At 46.4% G+C, this 11,777-nt stretch overlaps 1 protein-coding gene across 2 annotated transcripts in view; it reads right to left on the reverse strand.

The window, feature by feature from the left end:
* dip2a (disco-interacting protein 2 homolog A) overlaps positions 1–11,102 on the reverse strand; it is a 289,945-nt gene extending 278,843 nt beyond the window's left edge. Inside the window, exon 1 of one of the 2 annotated variants that reach the window (XM_029701943.1) lies at positions 10,504–11,100. In XM_029701943.1, the coding sequence (XP_029557803.1) occupies positions 10,504–10,624 (121 nt within the window). In that variant the 5' untranslated portion in view covers positions 10,625–11,100. Of the gene's footprint in view, positions 1–10,503 lie in introns of both variants that reach the window. The other variant, XM_029701944.1, reaches the window with a different exon arrangement.
* Between the last annotated feature and the right edge of the window lie 675 nt (positions 11,103–11,777).

Here is an 11,777-nt window from a genome sequence, read left to right on the forward strand (position 1 = left end):
CACTCCTTCCGTGGCCTCCAACTGCTCTTAAATGCCAGGAAAACTAAATGCATGCTCTTCAACCGATCGCTGCCCTCCCCTGCCCGCCCGTCCAGCATCACTACTCTGGACGGCTCTGACTTAGAATATGTGGACAACTACAAATACCTAGGTGTCTGGTTAGACTGTAAACTTTCCTGCCAGACTAACATTAAGCATCTCCAATCCAAAATTAAATCTAGAATCGGCTTCCTATTTCACAACAAAGCATCCTTCACTCATGCTGCCAAACATACCCTCGTAAAACTGACCATCCTACCGATCCTCGACTTCGGCGATGTCATTTATAAAATATCCTCCAACACTCCACTCAGCAAATTGGATGCCGTCTATCACAGTGCCATCCGTTTTGTCACCAAAGCCCCATATATACTACCCACCACTGTGACCTGTATGCTCTCGTTGGCTGGCCCTCGCTTCATATTCGTCACCAAACCCACTGGCTCCAGGTCATCTATAAAATCACTGAAGCTGGAGACTTATATCTCCCTCACTAACTTCAAGCATCAGCTGTCAGAGCAGCTTACCGATCACTGTACCTGTACACAGCCCATCTGTAAATAGCCCATCTGTAAATAGCCCATCTGTAAATAGCCCATCTGTACACAGCCCATCTGTACACAGCCCATCTGTAAATAGCCCATCTGTAAATAGCCCATCTGTACACAGCCCATCTGTACACAGCCCATCTGTACACAGCCCATCTGTACACAGCCCATCTGTAAACAACCCATCTGTAAATAGCCCATCTGTAAACAGCCCATCTGTAAACAGCCCATCTGTAAACAGCCCATCTGTAAATAGCCCATCTGTAAACAGCCCATCTGTAAACAGCCCATCTGTAAATAGCCCATCTGTAAACAGCCCATCTGTAAACAGCCCATCTGTACACAGCCCATCTGTACACAGCCCATCTGTAAACAGCCCATCTGTAAATAGCCCATCTGTAAATAGCCCATCTGTAAATAGCCCATCTGTAAACAGCCCATCTGTAAACAGCCCATCTGTAAACAGCCCATCTGTAAACAGCCCATCTGTAAATAGCCCATCTGTAAACAGCCCATCTGTAAACAGCCCATCTGTAAACAGCCCATCTGTAAATAGCCCATCTGTAAACAGCCCATCTGTAAACAGCCCATCTGTAAATAGCCCATCTGTAAACAGCCCATCTGTAAATAGCCCATCTGTAAATAGCCCATCTGTAAATAGCCCATCTGTAAATAGCCCATCTGTAAATAGCCCATCTGTAAATAGCCCATCTGTAAATAGCCCATCTGTAAACAGCCCATCTGTACACAGCCCATCTGTAAATAGCACATCTGTAAATAGCCCATCTGTAAACAGCCCATCTGTAAATAGCCCATCTGTAAATAGCCCATCTGTAAACAGCCCATCTGTAAACAGCCCATCTGTAAATATCCCATCTGTAAATAGCCCATCTGTAAACAGCCCATCTGTAAACAGCCCATCTGTAAATAGCCCATCTGTAAATAGCCCATCTGTAAATAGCCCATCTGTAAATAGCCCATCTGTAAACAGCCCATCTGTAAATAGCCCATCTGTAAATAGCCCATCTGTAAATAGCCCATCTGTAAACAGCCCATCTGTAAATAGCCCATCTGTAAATAGCCCACCTGTACACAGCCCACCTGTAAATAGCCCATCTGTAAATAGCCCATCTGTAAACAGCCCATCTGTAAATAGCCCATCTGTAAATAGCCCACCTGTACACAGCCCATCTGTAAATAACCCATCTGTAAATAGCCCATCTGTAAACAGCCCACCCAACTACCTCATCCCCATACTGTTATTTGTTGTTGTTGTTGGTCTTTTGCACCCCAGTATCTCTACTTGCACATTCATCTGCACATCTATCACTCAAGTGTTAATGCTAAATTGTAATTATTTTCCACTACGACCTATGTATTGCCTTACCTCCCTGATCTTACTACATTTGCGCCCACTGTATATAGATTGTTTCTATTGTGTTATTGACTGTACGTTTGTTTATCCCATGTGCTCCAGGTCGCAGTTGTAAATGAGAACTTGTTCTCAACTGGCCTACCTGGTTAAATAAAGGGTTAGGGTTATATATATAATATATAAATACCTGGTTAAATAAAGGGTTATATATATAATATATAAATACCTGGTTAAATAAAGGTGAAATAAAAAATTAATTTAAATAAAGAGCTCTGGTCACAAGTAATGGCACCCCATCCTGTACAAAGGGCTCTGGTCACAAGTAATGGCACCCCATCCTGTACAAAGGGCTCTGGTCACAAGTAATGGCACCCCATCCCATACAAAGGGCTCTAGTCACAAGTAATGGCACCCCATCCTGTACAAAGGGCTCTGGTCACAAGTAATGGCACCCCATCCCATACAAAGAGCTCTGGTCACAGGTAATGGCACCCCATCCCATACAAAGGGCTCTGGTCACAGGTAATGGCACCCCATCCCATACAAAGAGCTCTGGTCACAAGTAATGGCACCCCATCCCATACAAAGGGCTCTAGTCACAGGTAATGGCACCCCATCCCATACAAAGGGCTCTGGTCACAGGTAATGGCACCCCATCCCATACAAAGAGCTCTGGTCACAAGTAATGGCACCCCATCCCATACAAAGGGCTCTAGTCACAGGTAATGGCACCCCATCCCATACAAAGGGCTCTGGTCACAGGTAATGGCACCCCATCCCATACAAAGAGCTCTGGTCACAAGTAATGGCACCCCATCCTGTACAAAGGGCTCTGGTCACAGGTAATGGCACCCCATCCCGTACAAAGGGCTCTGGTCACAGGTAATGGCACCCCATCCCATACAAAGAGCTCTGGTCACAAGTAATGGCACCCCATCCCGTACAAAGGGCTCTGGTCACAGGTAATGGCACCCCATCCCATACAAAGAGCTCTGGTCACAAGTAATGGCACCCCATCCCATACAAAGGGCTCTGGTCACAGGTAATGGCACCCCATCCCGTACAAAGGGCTCTGGTCACAGGTAATGGCACCCCATCCCGTACAAAGGGCTCTGGTCACAAGTAATGGCACCCCATCCTGTACAAAGGGCTCTGGTCACAAGTAATGGCACCCCATCCCATACAAAGGGCTCTAGTCACAAGTAATGGCACCCCATCCTGTACAAAGGGCTCTGGTCACAAGTAATGGCACCCCATCCCATACAAAGAGCTCTGGTCACAGGTAATGGCACCCCATCCCATACAAAGGGCTCTGGTCACAGGTAATGGCACCCCATCCCATACAAAGAGCTCTGGTCACAAGTAATGGCACCCCATCCCATACAAAGGGCTCTAGTCACAGGTAATGGCACCCCATCCCATACAAAGGGCTCTGGTCACAGGTAATGGCACCCCATCCCATACAAAGAGCTCTGGTCACAAGTAATGGCACCCCATCCCATACAAAGGGCTCTAGTCACAGGTAATGGCACCCCATCCCATACAAAGGGCTCTGGTCACAGGTAATGGCACCCCATCCCATACAAAGAGCTCTGGTCACAAGTAATGGCACCCCATCCTGTACAAAGGGCTCTGGTCACAGGTAATGGCACCCCATCCCGTACAAAGGGCTCTGGTCACAGGTAATGGCACCCCATCCCATACAAAGAGCTCTGGTCACAAGTAATGGCACCCCATCCCGTACAAAGGGCTCTGGTCACAGGTAATGGCACCCCATCCCATACAAAGAGCTCTGGTCACAAGTAATGGCACCCCATCCCATACAAAGGGCTCTGGTCACAGGTAATGGCACCCCATCCCGTACAAAGGGCTCTGGTCACAGGTAATGGCACCCCATCCCGTACAAAGGGCTCTAGTCACAGGTAATGGCACCCCATCCCATACAAAGGGCTCTGGTCACAAGTAATGGCACCCCATCCCGTACAAAGGGCTCTAGTCACAGGTAATGGCACCCCATCCCGTACAAAGGGCTCTGCTCACAGGTAATGGCACCCCATCCCGTACAAAGGGCTCTGGTCACAAGTAATGGCCCCCATCCCGTACAAAGAGCTCTGGTCACAGGTAATGGCACCCCATCCCGTACAAAGGGCTCTGGTCACAAGTAATGGCACCCCATCCTGTACAAAGGGCTCTAGTCACAGGTAATGGCACCCCATCCCGTACAAAGAGCTCTGGTCACAGGTAATGGCACCCCATCCCGTACAAAGGGCTCTAGTCACAGGTAATGGCACCCCATCCCATACAAAGGGCTCTGGTCATAAGTAATGGCCCCCATCCCATACACTCCTTCCGTGGCCTCCAACTGCTCTTAAATGCCAGTAAAACTAAATGCATGCTCTTCAACCGATCGCTGCCCTCCCCTGCCCACCCATCCAGCATCACTACTCTGGACGGTTCTGACTTAGAATATGTAGACAACTATAAATATCTAGGTGTCTAGACTGTAAACTTTCCTGCCAGACTAACATTAAGCATCTCCAATCCAAAATTAAATCTAGAATCGGCTTCCTATTTCACAACAAAGCATCTTTCACTCATGCTGCCAAACATACCCTCGTAAAACTGACCATCCTACCGATCCTTGACTTCGGCGATGTCATTTATAAAATATCCTCCAACACTCCACTCAGCAAATTGGATGCCGTCTATCACAGTGCCATCCGTTTTGTCACCAAAGCCCCATATACCACCCACCACTGCGACCTGTATGCTCTCGTTGGCTGGCCCTCACTGCATATTCGTCGCCAAACCCACTGGCTCTAGGTCATCTATAAATCACTGAAGCTGGAGACTCATATCTCCCTCACTAACTTTAAGCACCAGCTGTCAGAGCAGCTCACAGATCACTGTACCTGTACACAGCCCATCTGTAAATAGCCCACCCAACTACCTCATCCCCATACTGTTATTTTTTGTTGTTGTTGGTCTTTTGCACCCCAGTATCTCTACTTGCACATTCATCTGCACATCTATCACTCCAGTGTTAATGCTAAATTGTAATTACTTCGCCACTATGGCCTATGTATTGCCTTACCTCCCTGATCTTACAACATTTGCAAACACTTTATATAGATTGTTTCTATTGTGTTATTGACTGTGTTTGTTTATCCCATGTGTAACTCTGTTGTTTGTGTCCCACTTCTCCAGGTAGCAGTTGTAAATGAGAACTTGTTCTCAACTGGCCTAACTGGTTAAATAAAGGGGAAATAATAAATAAATTCAAATAAAGGGCTCTGGTCACAAGTAATGGCCCCCATCCTGTATAAAGAGCTCTGGTCACAGGTAATGGCACCCCATCCCATACAAAGAGCTCTGGTCACTAGTAATGGCCCCCCATCCTGTATAAAGGGCTCTGGTCACAAGTAATGGCCCCCATCCTGTACAAAGGGCTCTAGTCACTAGTAATGGCACCCCATCCCGTACAAAGGGCTCTGGTCACTAGTAATGGCACCCCATCCCGTACAAAGGGCTCTAGTCACTAGTAATGGCACCCCATCCTGTATAAAGGGCTCTGGTCACAAGTAATGGCACCCATCCTGTACAAAGGGCTCTAGTCACTAGTAATGGCACCCCATCCCGTACAAAGGGCTCTGGTCACTAGTAATGGCACCCCATCCCGTACAAAGGGCTCTAGTCACTAGTAATGGCACCCCATCCCGTACAAAGGGCTCTAGTCACTAGTAATGGCCCCCATCCTGTACAAAGGGCTCTAGTCACTAGTAATGGCACCCCATCCCGTACAAAGGGCTCTGGTCACTAGTAATGGCACCCCATCCCGTACAAAGGGCTCTAGTCACTAGTAATGGCACCCCATCCCGTACAAAGGGCTCTAGTCACTAGTAATGGCACCCCATCCCGTACAAAGAGCTCTGGTCACAGGTAATGGCACCCCATCCCGTACAAAGGGCTCTGGTCACAAGTAATGGCACCCCATCCCATACAAAGGGCTCTAGTCACAAGTAATGGCACCCCATCCCATACAAAGGGCTCTGGTCACAAGTAATGGCACCCCATCCTGTATAAAGGGCTCTAGTCACTAGTAATGGCACCCCATCCTGTATAAAGGGCTCTAGTCACTAGTAATGGCACCCCATCCTGTATAAAGGGCTCTAGTCACAAGTAATGGCACCCCATCCTGTATAAAGGGCTCTAGTCACTAGTAATGGCACCCCATCCTGTATAAAGGGCTCTGGTCACAAGTAATGGCCCCCATCCTGTACAAAGGGCTCTAGTCACTAGTAATGGCACCCCATCCCGTACAAAGGGCTCTGGTCACTAGTAATGGCACCCCATCCCGTACAAAGGGCTCTAGTCACTAGTAATGGCACCCCATCCTGTATAAAGGGCTCTGGTCACAAGTAATGGCACCCCATCCCATACAAAGGGCTCTAGTCACTAGTAATGGCACCCCATCCTGTATAAAGGGCTCTAGTCACTAGTAATGGCCCCCATCCTGTACAAAGGGCTCTAGTCACTAGTAATGGCCCCCATCCTGTACAAAGGGCTCTGGTCACTAGTAATGGCACCCCATCCCGTACAAAGGGCTCTAGTCACTAGTAATGGCACCCCATCCCGTACAAAGGGCTCTAGTCACTAGTAATGGCACCCCATCCCATACAAAGGGCTCTGGTCACAGGTAATGGCACCCCATCCCATACAAAGGGCTCTAGTCACAAGTAATGGCACCCCATCCCATACAAAGGGCTCTGGTCACAAGTAATGGCACCCCATCCCGTACAAAGGGCTCTGCTCACAGGTAATGGCACCCCATCCCGTACAAAGGGCTCTGGTAACAAGTAATGCACTGTAGGAAATAGGATGCTATTTGCGACATAACAGGAAAACAAATTTAGGACCTGGTAGTTATTTCTAAGGCTTTGACAGTCCCCGATCCTCAACAATGATAATATGGCACAGTTTATTTTTAGTCTTCCATAGAACACCAACTGTAACACGCTGAGACCCGACCAGAGAAATTCCCTCTGCTGAGACCATCACAGTCTAATCAGATAATATATAGGTCACTGCTGACACCATCACTAGTCCTCAGTCTAATCAGATGATAATCTATAGGTCACTGCTGACACCATCACTAGTCCTCCGTCTAATCAGATGATAATCTATAGGTCACTGCTGACACCATCACTAGTCCTCCGTCTAATCAGATGATAATCTATAGGTCACTGCTGACACCATCACTAGTCCTCAGTCTAACCAGATAATAATCTATAGGTCACTGCTGACACCATCACTAGTCCTCAATCTAATCAGATGATAATCTATAGGTCACTGCTGACACCATCACTAGTCCTCAGTCTAATCAGATGATAATCTATAGGTCACTGCTGACACCATCACTAGTCCTCAGTCTAATCAGATAATATATAGGTCACTGCTGACACCATCACTAGTCCTCAGTCTAATCAGATGATATATAGGTCACTGCTGACACCATCACTAGTCCTCAATCTAATCAGATGATAATCTATAGGTCACTGCTGACACCATCTCAGTCTAATCAGATGATAATCTATAGGTCACTGCTGACACCATCACTTGTCCTCAGTCTAATCAGATGATAATCTATAGGTCACTGCTGACACCATCACTAGTCCTCAGTCTAATCAGATAATATATAGGTCACTGCTGACACCATCACTAGTCCTCAATCTAATCAGATGATAATCTATAGGTCACTGCTGACACCATCTCAGTCTAATCAGATGATAATCTATAGGTCACTGCTGACACCATCACTAGTCCTCAGTCTAATCAGATGATAATCTATAGGTCACTGCTGACACCATCACTAGTCCTCAATCTAATCAGATGATAATCTATAGGTCACTGCTGAGGCTCTGCATGGCCTAATACAGCTGCTCACTTCATAATGATGAGTCTTGCTAAGTGTCCATGACAAATGGCACCCTATTCCTATATATAGTGCACTACATTTGACCAGAGCCCTATGGTCCCTGGTCAAAAGTAGTACACTTCATAGGGAACAGGGTGCCATTTGTGACATGCTAAGAGTTCAGTCCCACTGCTGGAACAATCTGCAGATCTGGTTGAAATTGGATGAACCTGCGGCACTCAGGGAGTTTAGATATTGATTGAAGACCTGGTAGCTGAGAGATGTTGATGATTTCTGTATTTTAACTGTTTCTTGTATCTTATAAAAATGTGGAAATTGTAAAATGCATGGCTCCCTTGTAAAAAAAAAATAAAGACCTTGGTCCCAATGGGACTATAAAGGTCAAATAAAAGACATTTGATATCCCTTTCCTGATACTTGGGAGTCCTGCAGGGCAGTTTACAGTGGCTCAGTGGCTCGTTTCTAAATTAATCCCTCTTCTCTTTTCAACACCATCTACTAGATTCATTTGACTTTGAGTAAAGGTGGAATCAGGTGGTTTGACCTGCCGGACTGAGGTTGAAGAGTCAGCAGCACACTGACCAGCTATAACAGAACCAAGGTTGAGAGTGTGTGTGTGTGTGTGTGTGTGTGTGTGTGTGTGTGTGTGTGTGTGTGTGTGTGTGTGTGTGTGTGTGTGTGTGTGTGTGTGTATTTGAGCATCCATTTTTTGGTGCATTCATCTCATTGAGGAAGTTACTGACTCACTGCATCTTTCAGATGGCTCAGAGTAATGCCTAGATCACACCAGGGGCATCATTGCATTTTTGGTACATCAGAAGTACATTCATTTTCAATGGAATGCTTCCTTAACACCCGGCCACTTAACCCGGAAGCCAGCAGCACCAACGCGTCGGAGGAAACGCTGTTCAACTGATGAGAGAAGTCAGCCTGCAGGCGCCCGGGCCCACCACAAGGAGACGCTAGAGCTCAATGAGCCCCCCCCCACACAGGACGCCGCTGGGCCAATTGTGCACCTCCCTATGGGACTCCCGGTCACAGCCGGTTGTGGCACAGCCTGGGATCGAACCCAGGTCTGTAGTGACTCGGGAGGACCGCTTCACTACTAACGCACAGATAGCCTTGAATGTTCTGATTGGCCACACCTTCACTGTCTGACGGCACCTTCGTTACAGGTTCTGCAGTGTCAGTATGACCAAGGACACTGTAGAAAGAGCAATGAACTTCCATAATCAAATCACATTTTATTTATCACATACACATGGTTAGCAGATGTTAATGTGAGTGTAGTGAAATGCTTGTGCTTCTAGTTCCAACAGTGCAGTAATATCTAACAAGTAATCTACCAATTCCACAACAACTACCTAATACACACAAGTGTAAAGGAATGAATAAGAATATGTACATATAAATATATGGATGAGCGATGGCCGAACGGCATAGGCAAGATGCAGTAGATGGTATAGAGTACAGTATATACATATGAGATGAGTAATGTAGGGTATGAAAACATTATATAAAGTGGCATTGTTTAAAGTGCTAGTGATTCATTACATCAGGATGGCAAGATGCAGTAGATGGTATAGAGTACAGTGTATACATATGAGATGAGTAATGTAGGGTATGTAAACATTATATAAAAGTGGCATTGTTTAAAGTGGCTAGTGATACAATAATGTTCCCGCTGAGAAAAACCTGATTCTTGAAGAGTTGGAAGGCTTTTCAAACAGCATAAACCAGAGTTGGTGCTATCTGATCATCAACAAGAGACAGTATCATTCAACCTTAACATTGAAATGGATTGTCTGACGTTGGCATTCTCTGTGTGTGTGTGTGTGTGTGATATATATATATATATATATATATATATATATATATATATATATATATAAACCACTGGTTTTACATTTAATACCCACAATGCAACACGGTGGTCCTCTTTTCCATGTCTCCCTCATCATACTTTTGCATAAACAAAATTAGGGAAAGAAAAACATCCATGTCACAAGAACATTAGTTAACTACATGACATGAATCAGGGCGCGTCAGACAGCTGTGGTTTAAATAATTAATTATTAAATCATTAAATACTAGCCTATTTTATAACTTTGGGATCTCTTCCTTTTAACTTTCCCCAAATGTAATTTGGACAACTTCCAAAATAAGTCTCATTTCTCCCGGCCGACACCTAGTCCTCATCATATACATCTGAAATGTTTTAACGAGTTAGGCATCTCTTTCCAAAAATATTCAATCACAAAAACGACTTTCATCGATTGGACTTCATTTGTGTGTGGAATAAGCTACTTCTGATTTCAATTTGAGCAGATAATGAGCTTTAAAGTCTGCCAAAGAGCAGCACACATAGCTAGCCACCGTAGCTAACCGCCCGTAGTTAACCACCGTAGGTAGTCACCACCGTAGCTAACCGCCGTAGCTAACCGCCCGTAACTAACCGCCGTAACTAACCACCGTAACTAACCACCGTAACTAACCACCGTAACTAGCCACCGTAACTAACCACCGTAACTAGCCGCCGCCGTAACTAGCCACCCGTAGCCACCGTAGGTAGCCACCGTAACTAACCACCGTAACTAGCCACCTACCTTCCGAGAGTTCCAGCTCCAACTCCGCCACTTTCTCCCTGACCTCCACCGGGAGTGTCATGGCGATAACCGGGCTCGGTTCCAACATCATTAGTAATCCGGTAGAATTCCTCTCAGCCATGATGTTTTCAGTCCGGTCCGATTGAGCCGAGACTCCCGTCAGGAGGACAGAGTGATGTCCCAATCTCCTCCGGTTGTAACGTTAGCAGGCTGGGGTGGTGGCTGACGGTCGCTAGCTACTGCAGACAGATGTGTGGGAGAAAGCAGACTGTCATTAGCTCGTTAGCTAACAGCTAGCTAACCCCGCTAGCCACATTACTAAAAAACAAAAAAAAGTAACGTCGAGGCTTAAATCACGAAGCGGTTTGGGATTTCCGGTTGATCTGGATAGAGGTGTGTTTCCTATCCACGGTGTCTGTGTCGAGCGGTTTGACCTGATAAAGTCAGCCAACTCGGTTACACCGCACCGCCGCCATTATATCAGAGTAACAGCAGCCCGGAGATGAAGCACGTCTGGCGCGTCATGGGGGGATGCATGCTCACCTACACACCGGCACGCTCTGCATACCGGCTACACATCTGGCCTGCATCACGGAGGAGGAGGGAATAACATCACATGGAGGAGGGAATAACATCACATAGAGGAGGAGGAGGGAATAACATCACATAGAGGAGGAGGAGGGAATAACATCACATAGAGGAGGAGGAGGGAATAACATCACATAGAGGAGGAGGGAATAACATCACATAGAGGAGGAGGAGGAGGGAATAACATCACATAGAGGAGGAGGGAATAACATCACATAGAGGAGGAGGAGGAGGGAATAACATCACATAGAGGAGGAGGAGGAGGGAATAACATCACATGGAGGAGGAGGAGGAGAATAACATCACATAGAGGAGGAGGAAAATAACATCACATAGAGGAGGAGGAGAATAACATCACATGGAGGAGGAGGAGAATAACATCACATAGAGGAGGAGGAGAATAACATCACATAGAGGAGGAGGAGAATAACATCACATAGAGGAGGAGGAGGGAATAACATCACATGGAGGAGGAGGAGGAGAATAACATCACATAGAGGAGGAGGAGGAGAATAACATCACATGGAGGAGGAGGAGGAGAATAACATCACATGGAGGAGGAGGAGGAGAATAACATCACATAGAGGAGGAGGAGGAGAATAACATCACATAGAGGAGGAGGAGGGAATAACATCACATAGAGGAGGAGGAGGGAATAACATCACATGGAGGAGGAGGGAATAACA

This window comes from Salmo trutta, chromosome 20 (assembly GCF_901001165.1).
Source record: "Salmo trutta chromosome 20, fSalTru1.1, whole genome shotgun sequence".
Lineage (NCBI taxonomy): Eukaryota > Metazoa > Chordata > Actinopteri > Salmoniformes > Salmonidae > Salmo > Salmo trutta.